The sequence below is a fragment of the Capronia epimyces genome, assembly GCF_000585565.1.
Source record: "Capronia epimyces CBS 606.96 chromosome Unknown aczIQ-supercont1.3, whole genome shotgun sequence".
Taxonomy (NCBI): domain Eukaryota; kingdom Fungi; phylum Ascomycota; class Eurotiomycetes; order Chaetothyriales; family Herpotrichiellaceae; genus Capronia; species Capronia epimyces.
This window is the reverse complement of record NW_006912906.1, coordinates 1,177,607-1,198,480: the sequence shown is the minus strand read 5'-3', so window position 1 is coordinate 1,198,480 and position 20,874 is coordinate 1,177,607. Positions and strand designations below refer to the sequence as shown.

The 20,874-nt window shown below is 54.0% G+C and overlaps 8 protein-coding genes across 8 annotated transcripts; 2 read left to right on the top strand and 6 right to left on the bottom strand.

Annotated features, from left to right (window-relative positions):
• Nucleotides 1-695: 695 nt before the first annotated feature.
• On the bottom strand, nucleotides 696-1,797 carry A1O3_03690 (uncharacterized protein; the record flags this gene model as incomplete). The annotated part of the gene is made up of 2 exons (XM_007733825.1): nucleotides 696-1,168; nucleotides 1,296-1,797. The coding sequence occupies 2 exons, from the start codon at nucleotides 1,795-1,797 to the stop codon at nucleotides 696-698; spliced, it is 975 nt and encodes a 324-aa protein (XP_007732015.1).
• An 878-nt stretch (nucleotides 1,798-2,675) lies between these two features.
• A1O3_03689 (uncharacterized protein) lies at nucleotides 2,676-3,749 on the top strand (the record flags this gene model as incomplete). The annotated part of the gene is made up of 1 exon (XM_007733824.1): nucleotides 2,676-3,749. One exon carries the CDS (start codon nucleotides 2,676-2,678, stop codon nucleotides 3,747-3,749), a length of 1,074 nt encoding a protein of 357 aa, XP_007732014.1.
• Nucleotides 3,750-5,195: 1,446 nt separating this feature from the next.
• A1O3_03688 (uncharacterized protein) lies at nucleotides 5,196-6,680 on the bottom strand (the record flags this gene model as incomplete). Its single annotated transcript, XM_007733823.1, has 1 exon — nucleotides 5,196-6,680. The coding sequence occupies one exon, from the start codon at nucleotides 6,678-6,680 to the stop codon at nucleotides 5,196-5,198; it is 1,485 nt and encodes a 494-aa protein (XP_007732013.1).
• A 769-nt stretch (nucleotides 6,681-7,449) lies between these two features.
• A1O3_03687 (phosphoacetylglucosamine mutase) lies at nucleotides 7,450-9,469 on the bottom strand (the record flags this gene model as incomplete). Its single annotated transcript, XM_007733822.1, has 6 exons — nucleotides 7,450-8,310; nucleotides 8,362-8,883; nucleotides 8,950-8,964; nucleotides 9,019-9,175; nucleotides 9,251-9,264; nucleotides 9,323-9,469. The coding sequence occupies 6 exons, from the start codon at nucleotides 9,467-9,469 to the stop codon at nucleotides 7,450-7,452; spliced, it is 1,716 nt and encodes a 571-aa protein (XP_007732012.1).
• A 729-nt stretch (nucleotides 9,470-10,198) lies between these two features.
• Nucleotides 10,199-11,359, bottom strand: A1O3_03686 (uncharacterized protein; the record flags this gene model as incomplete). Its single annotated transcript, XM_007733821.1, has 4 exons — nucleotides 10,199-10,253; nucleotides 10,308-11,079; nucleotides 11,136-11,178; nucleotides 11,240-11,359. 4 exons carry the CDS (start codon nucleotides 11,357-11,359, stop codon nucleotides 10,199-10,201), a joined length of 990 nt encoding a protein of 329 aa, XP_007732011.1.
• A 1,332-nt stretch (nucleotides 11,360-12,691) lies between these two features.
• Nucleotides 12,692-14,379, bottom strand: A1O3_03685 (uncharacterized protein; the record flags this gene model as incomplete). Its single annotated transcript, XM_007733820.1, has 3 exons — nucleotides 12,692-13,983; nucleotides 14,044-14,171; nucleotides 14,225-14,379. The coding sequence occupies 3 exons, from the start codon at nucleotides 14,377-14,379 to the stop codon at nucleotides 12,692-12,694; spliced, it is 1,575 nt and encodes a 524-aa protein (XP_007732010.1).
• A 1,148-nt stretch (nucleotides 14,380-15,527) lies between these two features.
• A1O3_03684 (uncharacterized protein) lies at nucleotides 15,528-16,676 on the top strand (the record flags this gene model as incomplete). The annotated part of the gene is made up of 1 exon (XM_007733819.1): nucleotides 15,528-16,676. One exon carries the CDS (start codon nucleotides 15,528-15,530, stop codon nucleotides 16,674-16,676), a length of 1,149 nt encoding a protein of 382 aa, XP_007732009.1.
• A 936-nt stretch (nucleotides 16,677-17,612) lies between these two features.
• On the bottom strand, nucleotides 17,613-19,833 carry A1O3_03683 (uncharacterized protein; the record flags this gene model as incomplete). The annotated part of the gene is made up of 2 exons (XM_007733818.1): nucleotides 17,613-19,634; nucleotides 19,687-19,833. The coding sequence occupies 2 exons, from the start codon at nucleotides 19,831-19,833 to the stop codon at nucleotides 17,613-17,615; spliced, it is 2,169 nt and encodes a 722-aa protein (XP_007732008.1).
• Nucleotides 19,834-20,874: the final 1,041 nt, after the last annotated feature.

The following is a 20,874-nucleotide window of genomic DNA, read 5'->3' as shown; positions in this document are numbered from 1 at the left end:
TGTCTAGCTGTCTGGCTGACGGACTGGCTGACTGACGGACTGACTGACTGACGAATTGGCTGAGTGACTGGCTTGCTGATTCACTGACGAACTGCGGAATCCTGCTTGCCGGCTAAAGGCAACGAACGGGACGTAGCAAGGGCAATGAATAGTCAGTCTGGCTACGACATCCTGCAAAGAAGAAAGAAGACGACGATCGGCGACTGGTTGATAAACCCCTACGAGACAGGAACCCCACCTACAGAGTGTGCGGTCTTGAAATAAACAAGAGAAGAAAAAAAAATGAACACCAAACCAACCCTATGCTAAGGAAAAGTCACGTCGAGCTACATCTCGCATTTATGTCGAGATATTGATCCTGCATGAATGGGGACCACCAGCTAACAGCAAAGCAAGGCAAGGCGATATTCAATCTGGACAGATGTATATGGAGGTTTACTTCTCTAGCTGTAGTAGATCCTGTCTCTGGGGCCAGAGCCTGCCATCAGCTTCACTAGTCGTGACTTTCCACGCCATGCCATGCCATGCCATGCCATGCCTCGACCTACGATACGTGCTGTAGGTGTGTCTCTCTTCTTCGATCGTCTCTTTCTCTGCCGACTATGCCTCTTGTTGCCCCCACATATATCCAGCAGAGCGCAAGTATTCTTCCGGCTTTGATTGAATCCCTGGCTGGCATCAACCTTCTTCCCCCATCAACTGACTCCGGGCGTACTGGTTCCAATAAAAACAACCAAAACAGCAGTATAAGCAGCAACCAGACCGATCAGGGATCCGACCGACTCTTCGGAGAAACAAACCAAGGCGAAGGCGAACAGAATGACCGACACGGACGCGGTCAAAAGGGTAGTGAGCATGTCTTGTTTGAGGACCATGAGGATGACCGGGCCCAGGAGCGCAATGCCGCCGAAGATGGCGGCGACAAACCTCTTGAAGAAGAGCTGAAGATCCTGCTGTTTGACGACAAAGGTCTTGGAGTCGCCCGGCAAGATGGGATCGTCGTAGTCCTTGGGTCCGCTGGCCCCTCTGGATTCTTTGACCTGGACGAGCCCAGCCTCGATCATCAAAGATAGATCGAGCACTCGGTCCGAGGTGATCAAGCAGGGGTCCTCCCATCGATCAACGTGCCTTGGCTGCATCATGTAATCCCAGTCGCGGAGGGCCGATACTGACATACACCGACAGAGGGTGTTAGCCCCTTTTCACTTGCAAAACAAACCCTTCCATCGATGGCATCGTGAGGAGGGACGTAAAGAGGACTTGTCCCCCGAAACAGACACAGACACAGCCCTTACCGTACGTTGCCATGGCTCTTTCGAGCTTGTCTAGCTGGGCTGGGAGCCCGGCAGATTTTGGATTGGCAAGGGTTCCCACAAGAACCACTAGTTTTCTCTGCATTGCGTGGAGATTCAGCCGCTGCAGACCGCGAAAGCTGACGGTGAATTTCTCGCCCGTTTTGTAGAACACGGGCGAGGGGCGAAATTGGTGGTCCTTGTCCTGGTCGTGGTCATTGTCATTGTGTTTGAAGAGACGTAAGCCTTGGTGGAGAAACCGTTCCTCAAACGACGTCTCCCAAATCCGTTTTTTAGGCTTGTCGCCATCTTTGCGGCGTTTCGGCACCTTGAACTCATATGGGATCGAGCTTCCGTTATAGTTGGCCCCTTCGCCCGTAGGATGCTGTTCGGGAATAGAGCCCAGGTTACCGTGGTATTGGGGAGATATGCCTATTGCCGGTCCACCAATCTCGTGGACTTGGGGAGCGATGCCTTTTGGCAGAGCACTGTGGAGAAAATTCATCGAGGATGATAGAGCGAAAACGCCGAAGTCGAGTCTGGAACGACCACGAACGCTCTTGTATAATATTACCGTCCAAGTGCGACATTGCTGGAGTCAGCCTCATCGTCTAGCACCGAGCTTCGCCTGTCCAAGAGCTCCCTCCAGCCCACAGCGTGAGTGTCATCGGCAGAGCCAAGGGAAGAGTATGTACTGTCCAAGCACGTTAGGTGGTACTGGTGGTCGGAGGTCCGGCGTCTGATTGGGTTCGGAGGTAGTGCGGCTGATGTTGAATGCATCCTAACTGTTAGCAGCATGCGTACGGAGTAGACAGACACATGTCGCAGGGCTACTGGAGAATCACTCGCAGCAATCTAGTAGCGTGTCGGCTGTTGGGGCTGTTGGTCCCCATTGCACTTGCGTTCGGTTGGAAGTTGGATGCTTTTTGAGACTGCGCTCCGGAAAAACGCGGCGCTTTTGAGGGCGTGGGTACATGTGCTGTATAGAATGTCATTGGAGTCTTCGATGGATACAGATAATACCTGATGCCTTGCAAAGCACAAACTACGCAGACTGTCGCATCTTTCTCGGCTGACCTTCCTTCCAATTCGACCCCAGATTTGGCCTTGGGGTGGGTGACATTGGAAGTGACGGGCTGTTTCCAACCCACTTCACCACCAACAACCATCAATAACTTGTTAGAATTACGGAGTACAGTAAGTTCTAGTTATTCACAGTACTAATTAGTATGAGAGAAGACTACCTTCTCGTGTAATTACATGCTGCACTCGAGCAGCCTGAGGTGTGTCATCGATATGGCGAGTGATAATCTTTTGATCAACCCTATCCCATTCCTCACAACCTGATCGACCGGGGTATCTACCCTGAGGGGTACGAGGCCAATGGGTACGAGGCCACTGAACCAGGAAATCTGGGCAGTTTACAAGATGCCATGTGCGTTTCTCGGGCATCTCTTTCCCCATCCCGATTTACCGATGCTGCATACCGAGAGTTTAAAAAAAATGGCCAGAAGAGCAGGTGATGACGCGAGCATACGGGCTGAGATCATGTCCATCATTGCTGGCGAAGGAAGGAAACAGCATTGCTATGCGTCCGACCGCCTCTTCGACCACATGGCGCCCCTGGCCGATGATCTACCCACTCCGAAACCAGAGTTGTATGACGGCGCGTTGCCGCAACAAATCGATCGACGTGTCCGCCGTGATCTCGGAAAGCACATTGTCCCATGCAACAACGGCTCTCTGCCGGCCGCGCCCAACTTCAACAACACCTCTCTGCCTATCGTGCCCAACTTTTTCATCGAGGGAAAGAGTGAGGGAGGTCGTGCTGACGTCGCAAAGCGGCAAGCCTGTCATGACGGGGCGGTTGGCGCCCGGGCAATGCACAGTCTGCAGAATTATCTATCGGCAGAACCCACGTATGATGGCAACGCCTACAGCTACTCCAGCACCTACTATCAAAGCACTGCCACGCTGCAACTCTACGCTCACCATCTGACGGCGCCTGAGGCCCCTGGAGAACCTCCCGAGTATCACATGACTCAACTGGGTGCATATGCCATGACCAACAATATCGCTACTTTCAGACAGGGAGCCAGGGGTTTCCGCCATCTCCGGGACCGTGCTAAAATCCATCGGGATGCTTTCATTGACCACGCAAATCTAGTAGCTACTGCCCGAGGCGCACCTGGCGGGACAGCGTCTACCACATCAACCAATAGAAATAGCCGTACATCCCTCTCAGTGCTCCAGGAAGACGAAGACGATGGCCGTACATCCCTCTCAGCGCTCCAGGAAGACGAATCTGAATCCGAATCCGAATCTGATACTTCGACCGACGAGCTCGCCGCCGAGGATACGGATACGACTGCCAAGCACACGAGACATGCCACTGGTGAGAAATCAAGGCTCGCTTCTATTCCAACCAGGGAAGCGGCCGAACAGACCTTCTCTTAGACGAGAAAGCTGTGGAAAAATCAAGGCACGCTTCTATGCCAGCCAGGGAAGCGCCCGACCAGACCTTCTCTTAGAAATACTCTTAGACAATAAAGCCAAGATTCTCGTCTGATTCTCGTTATCCTGCCTGTGTCCGCGTCCGCGTCCGCCCCATGCCTTCTTCCTCGATGGAGTTCCTGCATAACATGTCCTGACTAGAGGACCTCTGCCTTGGCCTCAACCTGCATCGTAAATGACTCCCCATGCCAGATACCAAGGTCGTCATTCTCATGTTGAAAGGTCACCCCAAACAATGCTTCGAATGCTCAGTTCTTACCTCCGCCTCAGCCTCAGCCTCAGCCTGAAAGGCCAGGGAAGCGCGGGAAACGCTCACACTTACTACGTCCGTGGGAAGGGGCAGTGGCAGTGGCAGCAGAAATGGTATCAAGAGACGATGGTAATGGTATCAAGAGACGATGATTGGCGGACTGGAATGAGGACTCTTCGCTAGTATCGCCGTCAGACAAAGGCTCCAACGCTCGAGTCCTCGGAATGCAATGCTATTCCCCAACGGACTGGACTGGACTGGACTTGACTGGACTGAAAGTTCCTCAGATGAGAGATGAGAAATGCGCTGCGATGTGGAATAGCCCTGTAGGACTCCGTACTTGGAGTGCCACCCGACACGACTTGCATGCCACGTAGTGCTGTGATTGACCGTCCTTAGGGCGCTACTTAAAGCAGGTAGCTAGCTGTATGAAAGAACATTGTTGCGGTATTATGGCCAATCTGCATTCAGGTTACTAAAGTAGTACGTAGTACGCAGCCTCCCTCGGCAAGTAGGTCGGTAGCCACGGGAGCCATGTGAGCCTGGGCTGATTCGCAGAATGTCAGGAATCGACCGGCGCCATGCCGGTGGTCAGGTTGGTCTAACTACTGGCCCTTGTCTGGTATAATCGGTGGCTGGGGAACAGAAGGCGTGAAGTGACAATCGGTGCCTGCGTTCAGGTTACTAGGTACGTAGTACCCAGCCTTGGCAAGTAGCCTCGGCAAGTAGGTTGGTAGCCATGGGAGCCTGGGCTGAGGCTGACTCGAAGAATGTCAGGAGTCGACCGGCGCCATGCCAGGTGGTCGTGGTCAGGTTGGTCTAACTGTCCCTTGTCTGGTACCCTTCTCTGGTACAATCGGTGCCTGAGCCAGAAGGCGTGAAGGTGAAGTGGCAATCGGTGCCTGAGCCACAGAAGGTGTGAAGTGAAGCTGAGCTGGTGGGTGGGAGGCGAGCACAAGATCGGGCTAAGGCTGGGATGTTGTCAGCTCTTCTCTCTTGGCCGTAGTCCCTGCCTTATCCCCAGCTGCCTAGATGATGACTTGACCTCATCCCCAACTGCCTAGATGAAGACCTAACCTTCTCATTCTTAGGATGATCACTTTCAATTTGTCTTCTCTGGTCGCTCGCTTCCACCCTCGCTAATAGATGACCTGCCTAAGCACTATCTCCGGCGGATCCCACACCACGTCTCTGACACGGACGCGCTGGCGGGCAGGAACTTTGAGGCCCAGGTGGCCGGGACATCCAACCCACTCTTCGTTCCGAATGAGCAGGAACGGGCCGGTCCGGCCTTCTTTGAGATCCAGGGTGTCGCCATCAGCCTCTACCACCGACATATCAGTCTGCTGCACATCCTGGCCTCGTGCGGCCTTCTCAGCGGCCTTCTCGATCGACAGTCCCAAGGCCCGTCTTGCCCGCGAACTGACACATTCAAATAGTGTTCTCGCATCGTCGTCCGTGCCAGCCTGATAGATTCCCACACCCAGGGACGCGAGACTCAAAGGGTCTCCAGTACCCCACGGCGTAAACGCATTGCCGACATTGTTGACCGACAAACAGGCAGACAGCCCCAACCGATGAATCATGTCCAGCACCTGGAGTGTTCCGCGGGGGCGATGTGCAGACTGGTCTTGCGCCTGCAGGCCTGAGGGCTCTGGCCGTGCCTCTGTAGACTGCGGACGACCCATCATGAAGAGATCGCTGGTGGGCAACCCGACGAAATGGATTGGCAGCTCCGAGTCTCTGATCGCCTTGGCCAGCACGACCAATTCGACATCACTGCACAGCGTCAATCGCGAGCAGTGGCCCAACACGATCGTCTTGCCTTTCTCCGCCCGCTCGTTCCATCTCGCCTGCTTGAGCAGCCGGAGCACATCCCAGACCATCGGCGCCCGGTCCTTGTCCAGGTTATAATCGAGGTGGAAATCAAGGTGTAACGAATATGCGAGCGCCGTCTCGATGGCCCACCGGATATTCCGCTCGCTCGCCTCGGGGGTTTCTTCCACGTATGGCGTCGTACCAAGAGCCTCGATCTCAGACTCGTACTGCTGCAGAGCGTGATTGAGGATCCGTCGATTCTCCTCGGCGTGCTCCGTGCTGAAAATCGGGTCTTGTGCAAACGCGCAGATCTGCAGTCTCAGTTTGTCGTTAAATCCCCGTTTCAGCGCGACAGCGACTTCCAGGCACTTGTCGCCTGTGACGTGGTCGAGCTCGACGAACGCCCGGCATGATGTGACGCCTTGCAGCAAAGACGTGGCCAACAGCTGTGAGCCGCGCAGGTGTAGATCCGCCGGCGTGTAGCGTTGTTTGGCGCGCGACGTGAACGCGAGGGCTTCGCTGAAAGAGCCGCTCTGTGGAGTCAAGTCGGTGTAGTCCGGAAGTTCGTCTGACCTACTAGTGGGCTGTGACCGCGAGGGATGATGTTGACTGTTGCCGGTTAAGAGGTACGCTTTGTCGAGGTGGATGTGGGGATGGCAGAGCGATGGGAGAAGAAGCGATGCCGGGTCTGAAGGCGAGAACGAGTCTGGTGACGGTCTGATGGACGTGATTTTGCCCGCTGCCACGCCCACCTCCCAACGAGACGAAGGGTCGCGCCCGGGCAGGACGATATTCTCGAGCCTCATGGTCCGCAATCCAATCGATATCGACTAGGAGCTGGACAGGAGGCTTGCAGAATTGGTCGGCGTTTTCATCAGCTCGGTTCTAGACGGGAGAATCAGTTCAAGATGTATTCCGTCTTCTTTCTCGTGCACAGGTCCACCCTGGTAATATTTTAGCCATGCTCTGGGCGCAGTTGCTGCTGTTACCGTAGCCGTAGCCGTTGCGCAGCCGTCCCAGCCACTGTCCGAGTCAAGAAGAGGGATAAGCAGAGACGCCTCGATGCGACATGAATGAATGACGGGATGAATCAGCCCATGCGTGTACGGAGAACTTGCTACGTCTAGCTCCAAGATGGCCAGAGATGTGGAAGATGGCCCATGCCTTGAGTTCCGGAGGATGACTCCATGTCCCAATCGGGTCAAAGCGCTTAAGTAATCGTTTGATGACACACCTGACACCACATATCTCCCACGGACCACACGGATGACTCTGATCTTCTACTGTGTATCCGTACGCCATGTCCCAGGCAGAGGAAAAGAGGCAACACAACTTTTGATTCCTGGTATCACATCCTGCGTTGGTCCTTGCTAGCTCGTCGATTCCTGTGTGCGCATCGGCCCTTTCCTACGCCCGTCGCTATGCCATATTGTCCCAATCCTATTCTGGGGTTCCGACCTGATCACCTCCCTCAATATCCATGTGAGAGACAGAACTCCTCATAAGCCCCAAGCCCATATCACCTTGTGATGCAATCTGCCATGTTTATCATTCATCGTCATGTGAATCTGAGCCTCAGGCAGACCCGTATTTCTTGATTACTTCGGCCACCTGGGATGCAAGCTTCTCTGCCTCCGTCTTGGAATGTGCCTCGGCGTAGACGCGAACGACATCTTCCGTTCCCGAAGCTCGAGCGAAAGCACGCCCCTTGACATACATCTGGCAGCAGCGGTCAATGTCTTCCTGCGCACCCTTGGGGGACTCGAGCCGCCTCTCTGCGTCCGTGGCCTTGAAGATGGATCGATCATGCACCGCGACGGCCACTAGACGGTTAGGAAGGTCAATGTAGGTGTTGCGCCAGTTTTCCGGCGTCCATGACTTGTGAGCCAACACGACTTCGGCAAACAACAAATCGGAGATGGCATCGCCCACAGCTTGATTAATCAAGTCGATGCAAGCACGAAGAGATTCAAGGGCATGTTTCTGGCCGGGCGATTTGGGCACCGCCTCCTTGATCACCTTGATGGCGTTGTCGGAGAAGAGGACTGTCCCGTGGCCATTGGCCTCGAAATAGACTCCAATGTCGTACCGGGCAGCAGCGTGGTGAAGATGTTTGACCCCGGTGGGAGTAATGGTGACTGGGAGCTTCAGGACTTTCTCCACGTACTCGGTGGCTGCTCCGTTGGCGTAGGCTGTTTGAACAATACCGATCTTGAGTTTCTGGTCAATTCCAGCAACGCGGGTCATGTCGGCGAGGAATACAGCTCCAAGGGTGGCGATCCGATCCCCATCCAGGAGGTGGAATGTCTTGGACTCGTCGGTGTAATAGTAGACTACACGGTCTGCATCCCCGTCAAGAGAACAGCACCGGTCGCCAGGCTGGGCGGCCGAGCTGGGCGGAGATCGCTGCTTGGTTTTGACATAATCTGCACCGCACTGAACCAGTCAGCACACTCACTATTAATTATAACATTCCTGATGGCTCACATCAAGGTTGAGAGCTTCGGGTCGGACCACATCATCATTCACCACCTTGATGTCGATTCCGCCTTCTTTCCCGCTTGGGAGGTACTTGATCAGCTCCTTCAGCTTCGGGGCTCCGACGCCGTTGGCACAGTCCACTGTGAGAGGACCCTGAATCGCCCGTCCATGCATGACAGTCTTGAATGCCGTAGCCATCTTTTCGTAGTACCCCTTTTCGGTGGGCTCGCCAAAGGCATACGGGGAGTTGAGCGTGTTGACGCAACGAACGATATAGTGCAGTTGAGGCGTGGTCAGCAGGCCATAATCGGTGTATTCGACCTTGACAGCGTCCAAAGCTGCCTTCAGCGCCGTGATCAAGTAAGGGCCCGAGGCACGGGTATCACGGGCAAACACGACCTTGGCGGGCCGCTCGTGCAGCTGTCGGATCTCGTCAACCAGGGTGTCATTGACCAGTTCCTCGTATGCCTTTGCCAGCTTGTCGTTGGGCGTATTGGCCAACGTGGTTGCAAGACCTTCCCACGATTGCTACTCCTGGTCAATCACGTGATGAAGTGGGAGAGGGACGGAACGTCAGTGTCAGCGTCAGCGTACCTCGAGCATGTCACCCTGCGTCCGATCGTCAGCGTCGTGTCAACATCTTTCATGTAGATGGCGACATACCATAGGATCTACCAACTTGACTCCATTATCATCGGCGGGGTTGTGACTGGCTGTGATCATGACCCCGATTGTCGCATTGCGCTTCTTTGACCGGGCCGCTGCAATGAGTCCCACAGTGTATATGACATGGTCCAGCCCAGCATTGCTAATTCCAGCTCTTTGTCAGTAACGGACGCCTTTCACATTGTAGGACCGAGAAGTGGTGGCTGCTGTGGCAGGAGGAGGAACATACGCTTTCATGCGGAACTGTGTAGACCTTTCTGTCAGTACGATGCGGCGGGGTACGGGAGACAACGAGACTCACTCCTGCGGTGCCATATTGATATTTCTTGCCCGGAGGGATAGGGTATGGCTCAGCACCCTTTGTGACGGCAGCGAGCAGATCTGGAGGCAGATGGACCACCGGCTTGGGCTGGTTGAAGACGGATTCTCGAGGATTGGAGAAGGACATGATGGGCATACACTGGGCTCTCTCTGACTGACTCAATCGCTCAGCGGGCACTGAGACGTGCAGGAGCAGAGCAGCAGGCTGTCGGAAGGAGGCAGGTCGGTGAGATATATGTCAAGTCAGAGGTCTGAGGTGAGACTGACTGCGTCCTGAGTTGTGACAGATTCCGTGATCCGCGACGACGAATGCGAATGCGTAAGAGGGAGAGGCAGAGTTTCGTTTGGTCACTTGCCCTGCCCGTCGACTAGTAGCTGCGAACTGTGTACTAGTACTATTAGCACATACTCAGCCGCGGTGGCTGATTGAGGCTCCCGCGCCCCGGCTGGCGGCAATGCCAGCAGCTGGGCGTTAGGGGCGCCATGATTGAAGCAGAAATTCTCCGGTGCGGGCGGCGTGCCTGACTAGCGACCCTCTAAATTTCTGGGCATGTGGGGGCTTGGGGGCGCCTAAGGCCTAAGGCTCGTATGTAAGGCATGTTTTCCTGCCTGAGGCCGCCTACCACTGCCAGTGCTGTGCTGTCCTGTCTTGCTGGCGGCACAGCAGCTGCCCACACGGCTCCTTCACAATTGCAGCCATGCAGCTATATGAGGGGTTCTTCGTCTAAGGCTTAGGTCCCTTGGTTGCCTGGCATATAGCTACAGCTATTCAAATGGCAATATATACAGATCAACACCAGCGACATGCTTTTAGAAACCAACAGGCTGCGCAGCTCTCCATTCAAGATCGGCCAATTCATGCTTTCAATCGTTGGCTGGACAGGTCTTCTTGAGCATCCTTGACGAGAAAGCTATGGTGAGCAGTCAGTAGGGTCACTCCACAGTATGCTGGGGTCCTGTCTCACCTGTACCACCAAATCGTGGGGACCACCGTCCCTAGGTGCCAGAGACTGTGGGCATCGATCATGCCGCCCAATGGAGGAAAATCAAACAGCTCCAGGCTCATGGCCATGATGATCCAAGCAACAATCATCCCAGGCCACGCTGCCCATGACTTCTGCAGCCTGCGATACCGCGACACACTGAACCAGCTCCACAGGATATTCTGCACGATGCCCACCACAACGTTGGCCGCCATGTTGTAAGTATAGTCCCAGCTCCAGGCCGTGAGGTACGTGATATGCGCCACGTACAGCAGAACGCACAGCACCGTCCAGATGCGCAGGATGCTCTTCTTCACGGGGTCGTCTTGGTCGAGCCGGAAGACCCGGATGGGAGTATAGTACAGCCCGTAGAGAACGCTGGCGCCGGCGGCGAAATAGTCCAGTTTCTCCGTCACGTTGAAGTCTCGCGTGTGGAAGATCATGCTGAAGATCCAGCTTGCCAATCCGAAATAGCCAAATCCCAAGTAGTACGGTCGAAGAGGGTAGTGCGCCGGGATCTTCTCGCGGAGCCGGGCCATGCCCTCGCGGTGGGCCAGAAAATTCAGCAGCGAGAAGAGCACGGAAAAGGGTTCTTGAATGCCCAAGAAGCGATAGAACGGCCATTTGCCGTGGAACTGCACCACCGGCTCAATCATGGGCGGATCGCGCGCCTTGCGTCGGTCGGTGATGACATGCTGGCAAGTGTAGTCACACTCCGATGGGCAATTCCAGAACAGCAGTCGCAGATGCAGAGCTCAAGCCAGGGTCAGCATCTTCAACGACCTGTCAAGACAAGCACACAACACTCACGCAATGTACCCTGGCCGGTATCACAATTCTCCTCGATGCAGACCTGGCAATCACGATCAATGACCTGTCACGGGCCGTGTAGCTTGACCCAGGTAGAATCTCACCTTCACACACTCGCGAAAATCCGGGAGCCGGTCGCCCAATGATGCCAGCGACAAATTCACAAGGCCAAGCACCAAGAATGCACACACAATGCTGCGCTGGCTGTGGCCCGGGAGCTGCATGTTGAGCAATTGAAAGAAGACAAGGCTGCCACAGAACGAACTGTCTATGACTACCAGCTGTGAACTGCGATGTTGCAACGCGTCGGGAGAGACGGAGAACAATAGAGAGAATCGGAGTCGGCCACAATAGGGGCGTTTCAGCGCCGACAAGCTCCAAGCCAGATCAGGCATAGTCCTTATCCCCTTTACGTTTCATTATCTCATTGAACGTCGGGAGCTCTACATTTACCACTGTATTTCCAACAGACAACTACATACAGCGGTCTCCAGTAGTACCAGGCATATTCCGCGTATCATACCACGGCATCAGACTGATGAGCTCGAGTGCGGTCTAGCAGGCAACGCCAACAAGATAGACTCGCGGCCGAAACACCTTAGGTAGGCGAGGTTCATTCTCCTCTGAGAGCTTTCTTCCAGCAACTCCCACATGGCCTCGAGAGATGGATGGTAGCCAAGGAAGACTTTGCAGGTATGGCACACTGCAGTGCAGTGACAGTGGTGTGTGCCAGCCAAGCCAAGCACTGCTTTGAATCACACACACACGCACAGAGTTGGCTTCTACAAAAACTCCGGCGACCAAAAAGACAAAAACTCAAGTTCGAAGCCCAACCACCCGGTGTGATTGAGGTTCGAACCCGAGAAACCCTCGCAGCCTAAGCTGGATGGTTTTTTGTTCCGGTCGTTTCGTCAGGTTGTTCCCCTACCATAGGTCCTCACGAGGAGAGGCCATAAGCGGTAGGCACCTTCTGCCATCGTCTGCAGGCTCACTACTGTATACACCGGTAAAGTGTAGCGTAGTGCTTTTCTCAGAGTCAGTCCAGTCAGGGGTCCGCCTCAAGGATTCACGGCTTCGCCCAGGAACAAGCTGCCTCATATCTGGTGGCCACACCCTCACGCCCCGACTAGCCTGGCTCCCTTGAGGAAGCCAGGGTCGAGACCCGGGATAGATATGAGAAATTGTTGAGGACTTTTCCGGACTTTCATGTCATATACCTCTCTTTTAATCCCTGTGAATTCTTATTGGTTGCTGGCGTGAAGGTGCCGGCAGAAAAGTGAATGCTGCGGCAGTTGGAACACATGACTCCGAGATCTACCTCGTTGAATTGTTGATCGGGGAACTCGACAGTGATATGCGTTAAGACACAGGACGTACAACTATATCATTGGTTTCTTTCTGCTGGCCAGGTCCCCAAGAACAACAGGCACGGCAGACATGAACGGAGTGATCTGTCACCATCGCACAACGAGCTCCCCTAACCTGTCCTCCGGGAACACCCACTGATTGCTAATCCCTTCGTTTCACAGTCATACTCTGCCTTCCGCCAGTTGCCTTCAAGGCTTCCATCTGAAAGCGGGATGGCGCCAATCCAAATCTTGAACCTGCTTCACCGACAACCCATCCAACTCTGCGTCGACGTCCTTCGTCGCTCTGCGCTTGTTATCGGCCGACATCCAGAAATGCAAAACAACCGAGCCGATGAAAATGGTGGAAGAAGTGGCCAAGTTCAAGCCATTGCCAATGTGATAATTGGGCCCGTCAAAGGGTAAGAAAGACCATGTCGAGATCAAGCCACCAATATTGCCCAGCATCACGTTCGTGCCGATTGCGGCGGATCGTGCCGTGTCAGATACAACGTTGGCAGCCACCTGAGCGTTACAAAGCACACCGTACGGGAATGCACCGCTGGCAATGAGGAAGGTTGCACCATAGCGGACGTGCGGGCTGGTACTAGCCAAGAACAGAATGTAGCCGACCATCATCATGGGCGTTGTTATGATGAAGAAAATACTCCGACGGTCGAGGCGCCAGGAGATAAAGGGTAATAGAACGGTGAAGAAGGCTCCAACCACGTAAGGCGGTACGGTGTGAAGCTGTTGCGAAACCACCGAATTCTTGGGATATATGGTTTTGACGATGGTGGGCAAAAAAAAGGCAAGACCTTGGACCGTGATGTTGTTGAGCAGGAAGATGAAGGCAATGGGAAGAGTGACCGGGCTCACGGCGCCATGGAGAATCTTAGGAATGTCGAGCTTGTCGAGGACTTCGGTAGTACCAACCCTCTCGGACTTGACCCGCGCAATGGCAAGGTCCTTTTCTTCCTGGGTCAGCCATCTGGCGGTCGCTGGACGATCGGTCAGGGTAAAGAAGGCTATGACCGACAGGCCGCAGGTAATGATGCCCTCGATGGCAAATATCATGCGCCATGCATGAAGCCCTCCAAAGTGGTCGAGTTTAAGGATGGCGGAGGCCAGCAGACCGCCAAAGGCGCCGGCAAGAGGAGCCATGACGACGTACAGTGAGAGTCGGAAAGCTAGCTCGCTTCTTCTGTACCATCGTGACAAATAATATGCAATGCCCGGCATCATAGGGGCCTCGAAGATGCCCAGAAGGAAACGTACACCACAAGCTGCCGAGAGGTTGTGGACGAAGGCCGTGCCTAGGGAGCAGATGCCGAAGCCAAGTGAGACGGCAGGGATGAACCAGCCAGGGCCAAAGTACTTGCAGGCCAGATTTCCAGGGAGTTCGAAGATGATGTACGACACGTAGAAAACCGAGAGAACAATATTGTAGTCGTATCCAGCCAGGTGCAGCTCTTTCTCGAAGCCGGCGAGTTTCGCATTTCCTGTGCGCGACCTATCAGTGACAGTGTTCCGAAAGAGCTGCGATGAGAGTGCACACGCACCGATATTAGCTCGATCAATGAAGCAGAACAGATACAGAAGCGAAACAGTTGGGACAATATAGAGATCAATTTTCAAGCGCAGCCTTGACTCGGCTTTGGGATCAAAGCTGACGATAGGTCGACCATACCTGAGGCCAGTATTAGCAATCGACACATAACTAGGCAAATGCTATCGACGTACTTGTCAGTGGCCACATGGCCTCTTTCAGCCGCTTCATGAGCGTTCCCATTAGGCATTGCGGCTGCCTTCTCATCAATTGTGGCCCCTTGCAGAGGCTGGTTGCGGACGGCAGGATCAACCTGCCTCTGCTCAATGCCCGGATCTTTTGAAGACATGCTTTGGAAACAATGATTGAATGTTGGGGCACGGTGTCGGCGAAAAGGGCATCAGACAAGAGAATGCCGATTCTGAAGTGGGCGGCTTCTGCATTACTTATTCCACCTCATCCCTGGCTTCCTCCGGGCGATTGGTCGCAGCTGCCATTTGATTTGAAGGAGGTCGCGGCAGTGCTACACGAGCTTGTCTTTTGAGGGAGGAGCTGGGCAAGACTTCACAGGCTGCAACGTAACTGCCATGGCCAATATGGATCGCGGACCCTTGATCCCGGGTGAAGCACCTGGTCCATGCAGAAAATCAGCTGGGAAACGCGGGGGGCGGGGGAAGCTGCCGACGGGAGGTGAAATAGGGAGGTGTAATCGGCAAACGGGAGATACCGCAGGAATCGCCGTTCCTACCACCAAAGCTTTGAATGATCGGTGACAGATATTCCCTCTTCAAAAAAGCGGCGAACAGCGAGGCCAATAACCTACAGCGGTAGGGGTGGCCGTGGTGACAGGCAGTAGACGATGAGTCTGTTGGCAGGGCCATTCTTCCGGATACGTTCCCTCATCTGCATCCCGCAGCCTAGGGACTGAAACAAGCCGTCTTGCTCTTGCACAGCCTTCTAGGATGCCTGAACTGTTGCCCTTGCTCAGCCATGGCAACTCCTAAACCTGCCAGGATGTCCGCGCGCTTCGAGAGGAGTAGATCTCGAGGCGACGACTGGGCACACGAGGCTCAGGGTGGGTGTCAAAGTAGATGTAGATGGCGGGAAACAAGGCCGTAGACACAATAGGATAGGGCTTGAGAAATATATTTACTCGGTAGAGCCGGAGATTTCCCTGAGACTATCACACGTATCGAAGTTGGGTGTTGAATAAAACGCCATGCCAGTGACTCATTCGGGCACTTGAAGGCTCGGCAGTGACTACGTAGACTGCGCCCTACTCCCCGCATTACGCTAAGGTTTCAGATGGGACCTTCACAACTTTCAGGTACAAAGGTATATATAAGGGGTGCTCTTGGAAGAGATTTTCCCTGCTCGGAGTACCTTGTGCCCAGAGTCCTTCAGCAGCACTAATTGTATCAGATGGCACCGTTTCGAGTTCACCCTCATCCTCATCTGCCTCTATTCGGACAATCGGTTTCATGAGCGAACTCCACCATGGATTTCGAACTCCCTGAGAGTTCTCACAGTCAATCGGCACTGGAATTCATCGGATTCAATCCGTCCATGGCAAAGACGATCTATGAGAGATGGCTTCAACGTCCCGACGCAGATCAAAACCCCGATGATCTAATTGACTATGTCATGGGACATATCCTCATGATGAAAAGCAACCAGTACGCCGAATATTCAGCCAGGGATGTCATGGAAGTTGTCGGCCTCAAGCAGGACATGCAGGACGCTCTCACCGACCCGCGTTTTCAAGCAATATTCGAGACTCAAACACTACACTTCTGGGTCAGAGATATTCTTGCTACCAACTATGCAACATTGATCCGACTTCAACAGCGCCTGAAGAACCATGCGAAGCGAGGTAGTGTGCACGACATCTTCCAGCCAGCCGCACCCACGGTTCCCGAGGTTACGGCCACCGTCAATGTGACCCCCGAAGACCATCTTCTACCGACAGCATTCATCGCCATCGCTGAAGAAGGTCCTGTGTTGCCTGACCATGTTGTCCTGTATAAAGGAAAGGCGGCTCAAGAGATGAGAGTGGCTGACCAGATGTCGGTGGCCGGACAATTTATCGAGGATGATGGAGAGATAGACATGCACGTTATCTCCTCATATCCAGGTGGGGACTTCAACTCGCGCCATATGGCTTGGTATTTCACCCCGGAGAAAGAGGTGGCTGAAGAGTATAGGAAATGGGCAGCAAGAAGATCTCCTAACTCGGAGACTTTGTTGATTCGAATCCAGATACCGCTCTCATTCGTCAACTCCCTGAGCGTGACCGATCTTTGCTTCTCTCCAGATTGGAAAGAATACGTTTGGTGTTGCAAGAGACAATCAGGGCCGCCCGCGAAATTTGAGTCCCTTTATATGGGAACGACGGACGTGGTTAAGGGACATATCTGCACTGGTGTCAACAAAGTGCATAGAATCAAGAAGGAAGCAGTGCAGAAAAAGATCACCGAGGACTTCGTCATGCATGTCCCATCGACTGGGGCGAAAGCGACACAATGGGCATTCATGAACCCTTCTTCTGTTGATAGATTGGGTGAAGAAATCCGGGGCAAAGTACACATCGACATCTTTGCGTCACAACTGGCTCAAGAGCAGCAGATTTCGGGCCCAGAGAAGTAGAGTTGATAGAGGGTGCAGCGGCATGAACAGCACCGTGATGTGGGCAATTTGCTCGAACTCGTTGGATGCAGCGCAGGCTGGCGGCTTCGAGTGGCCCTACAGTATTACCATAGGGTGAAAAAACTATGATAGACTTGATAGAACCATGATCCTGATTTCAAGATCGAATTTGCCTGTCATTCTGTACAGCCTCTCTGTCTCTCTTCTATCGCTTTCTTCCTCACCAAAGAACAAATCAAATAGTCGCTACACACTGACTGTGTGATCGAGGTATCAAGAAGGTAGAAAAGAACGCCGGCCCGCATCAAAGTGGGAGAATTCTTCTTCCTCCAGGACTCAATAACGCCAGATGAATCAAAGACATTCCCCTTCCCCTGAGCCGAATCCTCTATTGATAAAATAAAACGCCTCTGCCTCTGGTTCTGGTTCTGGTCTCCGCGGTCTTTCTTGAATCTCCGTTGAATGTATCCACTGCCGAAGTGTCGTTCGTTCTTCTCTCGCTCCTCCCACGACAAAACAAAGTTTCGTTCCTCTCTAGTTTCGTGACAAAGGGTCTTCGTTAAAATACAGAAAAAATAGGCTGTGGCCACATGAGACGCTCAAAAACAGATCTCAAGAGAGAAAAAAAGGGTGACTGGATGAATGGCAAACAGTATTCGGCGGTATCGAGGCTTCTCGTCTCCTCGCTGAGGAAACAGTGCCCGTTTGCCGACCTAGGGCAGGGACACCAATTACCCAGCCTCTGTGGTGGGCGACCCAGACAGGATTTGACTTTGCAAGCCGCGCTTAGTCGGCTGTGATCAAGTTTGGGCGGTTCCCTGGTGATGCCGGAGCTGTCCCTCGCATGGCATGGCACGGCGTAGCCTAGGTTGGTGCCGCCAACGGCTCGTTGAAGCGTGGAATCATTCAACCGCGGTTGCTGGCGCGTCCACCCGTTCAAGAGCTTAATGCGCGGTGATGGTGTTGGTGGAGATGTAGATGTCGTCTCGAAGGGGCCTCATGTTCGTCTCTCTTGGTCTCGTCGGTGCTGTTGTCACGTTTGGGCTCCTTCTCCTTGTCCTTGGCGTCCTTCTCATTCTCCTTCTCCTTCTCCTTGTCATCTCCACTGTCATTGTCGTCCTTCTTCTCGATGCTGTCATCTTCAGTGAAATCGGCTTCCTCGAGTATGACTTTAGACTTGAGAGTGGTTTTGCCCTTTTTATTTGTGTCTTTGTCCTTAGGCTTGTCGTCCACATTCTTCTTCTCTCCCTTTTCTTCGTCGTCGCCTACATAGTCACCCTGATCATCGGCAGGTTGCTCCAGGTCAGGGATGCCCTCGACTTCGCCAATATGGATGGGGTCAAGAATGTCCTTTTCTTCGTCTCCCTCAGTGCCCTGCTCTGGAGGGACCGTATCAGCTGCCGGCGATTCTTCAGCTGTCTCTTCTTGGTGGATCTTGTACAACAATTCTTTGGTCTCATCGATCTCGTCCTTGTGTTCTTTGGGATGCGTGATCTCCTGCTGTGCCTCGGTATAGTTGAGGGCAGCCTCAACCAGGCAGCCTCGGACATCGTCGCCCACCCACGAGGACAGCATGTTCATCAGTTCTGAATTGTCGTCCTTGAGCGGGCCGCCTTGCTTCAACAAATTCTTGAACTGTGGCAGATTGCGCACGAAAGTGAGCAGGCCCTGTACACGAGCGACCTGGACGGTCTCGTCGTTGACACTGAAGGTGACACTCATGACGTCCTGGCCGTCGTTGGTATCCCACTGAGCCACGCTGTTGGGAATGAGAATGCGACCCTTGCCGCATCGATCGTCATCGGGGCCCAGCTCGATGATGGCGTTCCCAAAGTCTAGTGACTCGCTGGCGAAGGCGAGATGGAACTGGTCTTCAATCTTGATCATGACCACGAATTCCGGTCGATAGAAGCTTCCATCACAGTGTCTCTCAATGTTCGTGCGAGGGAAGGCAGCATATACCTGGACCTTCGGGTCGACATGCATGCTAGCAGGAAGAGGTACCGGTACAAAGTTAGTTCCCCCACGCAAACTGCCGCCATCTTCGTGATGTTGGGTCAAGAAGCCTTCGGGCACGCTCTGTTCGTAGGCGAACTCGCAGTCTCCGCATCGCAGATGGCACTTTAAGATCCGCAGCGGCTTGAAGCTGTAGACGAAATGGATGTACTCGTTCGCAACCCGTGCAGGCTGGCCCGCGTGCCCAGGCAGATGGACCCTGCTTGGAGTGGCCTGTTCGTACTGCGGGACGAAGAAAGGCGCCCAGTTCTTCTCGGTCCACTGTCGTTCGGTGTTTCGGACGGTCAGGAGGGTCGAGTAGTTGCTGAAGGGGCGGAAGATGTACATTGCGCGCTTCCAGTCCGACGGTTTGCCTATCATGTTGAAGATGATGACAGGCTCGGCACCTTCCACGTTGTCCTCGAGGATGATTCTTGGGTCTTCGGGCCCGTACAAGCTGCCATCTGGGTCCCAGTTGACGGGGATGTCGAAGACTAGGGGGAAATTGAATTCCTTGCCGCCCCAGGTCAGGTTGTAGTTGTCCAGGTGCTCCCAGTCTGCGTTGAACAGCTGGCCTCGCAGGAAACTCATCTTGGGCACCGACCGCGTCCGACTCGGGCAGAAGATGACTCGAGTGACAGACAAGTACACGTTGTGTTCGGGCAGCCACACACTCGACCCCGACAGTCGTGCCCAGGTTCGCTCGACAATGTCCGACACTTTCAGGGTCGGGTCGTTCATCATGTCGTCAGGATAGTCTACTATCGGGTGCGAATCGAGAGTCATGGCGATCTGCTTGATGTCGTCCGTGAGGAAGAAGCTCTTCTGCACGCCTACGCTCGAGTTGTATTTGAGCGTGTCACAGGATCTCTTGCCGGGTAGGCCTGTGTTGACGAAGCCAGGGATGTTCATGGGTTCGAAGGGGCCCCATTGCAGGTAATATTCCGACCGTGCCGTATCATGCTATCAAGAAATCAGTCAATTTGTTCCATAACATGGGCATGTACCTGCATACGGAATCCCTATGTAAGCTCGGTACTGAGACATCCGGGAAGAAGGAGCCCTGGAAGAACACGAAGAGTAAAATGGTGATGATGGCGAACACACTCAACCGCTGGATCCTCGCCGGGGCGGAAAACTTCTCGAAGACCGGAAGAGGCATGTTGTACTGACTGTCGTCGTCCTTCTCGCGGGAGAAGAGTCAGGGTTGGAACTTCGACACGAACACCGGGTGCTGGGGGGGAGAAGAGAAGCCACATGCCACGGTGGGATCGGAAATGTGTTATATCGAACCCGGGCTTCGTCCAACAGCCCGGTGGTGACGGGTCCCCTTTACTTCAGAAGCGTCTATCCTCTAGGCGGCATTCCAGCTAAGATTCCAGCCTCGCCCGATGAGGAGTAAAGAGGGACATTCTGAGTGGGTGGTGGATGCGAGGGTAGGGGTTCGCACTGTATCGATTGGTGTGGCAAGGAGGGTGGGTACGAAGGGGCGATAGCCCTCTGGAGCTGGTACCTGGATCCATCACAACAGAGGGAGACGCGAGTGTTCTGTTAGTGTGGTCAGAATCGACGCCCGTCCTGTTGCGGAGATTGCAGTCTGATCTCGCAGGTGGGTTTGTCTGTCTTTGACCAGGGCTGCCCCTCAGCGTCGCGACTCGCGAAACCGCGTCCAACAGCAGCGTTTGAGGCCGGCGGATTCAAGGTATATTATTATCCGCCCGCGTCCGGAGGATTGTTATCATAGTTATCTCGTCCATACCGGCCCATCGCAGCCGTTGATGTACTTAAATCGAGACCCTGGACCTATGATTGCAGGCTCCTCACGTTTCCCGTGGGACAGATCCAAACAAGCATCGCGGAGGCTCGAAGAGACCGGTAGCTGGCCCACTGCCATTGGAGACATTATCACTTCGATCATCGGGATGGGACCTTGGTAGGACCATCGTTCTCTTCACCACCTCACTGAGTCGTCATGCCTTGCTGCTCTCGATGGAGCTGTAGTCCACAGTCTCCGTTGCGCTGATACAGATCGACCAGAGCCAACAGTCGATCGTCCAGCCCCTGAGGATTCGTGGAGAATCTTTTGCGCGACCTTGCTCGACTAGAGCACACAGCCAACCCCTGGAAAACGGGGAGAAACCCTCGCGAATCCTGAGTCACGGATGTCAGACTCGAGCTGACAGATTGACAAGCCCTGTTGACA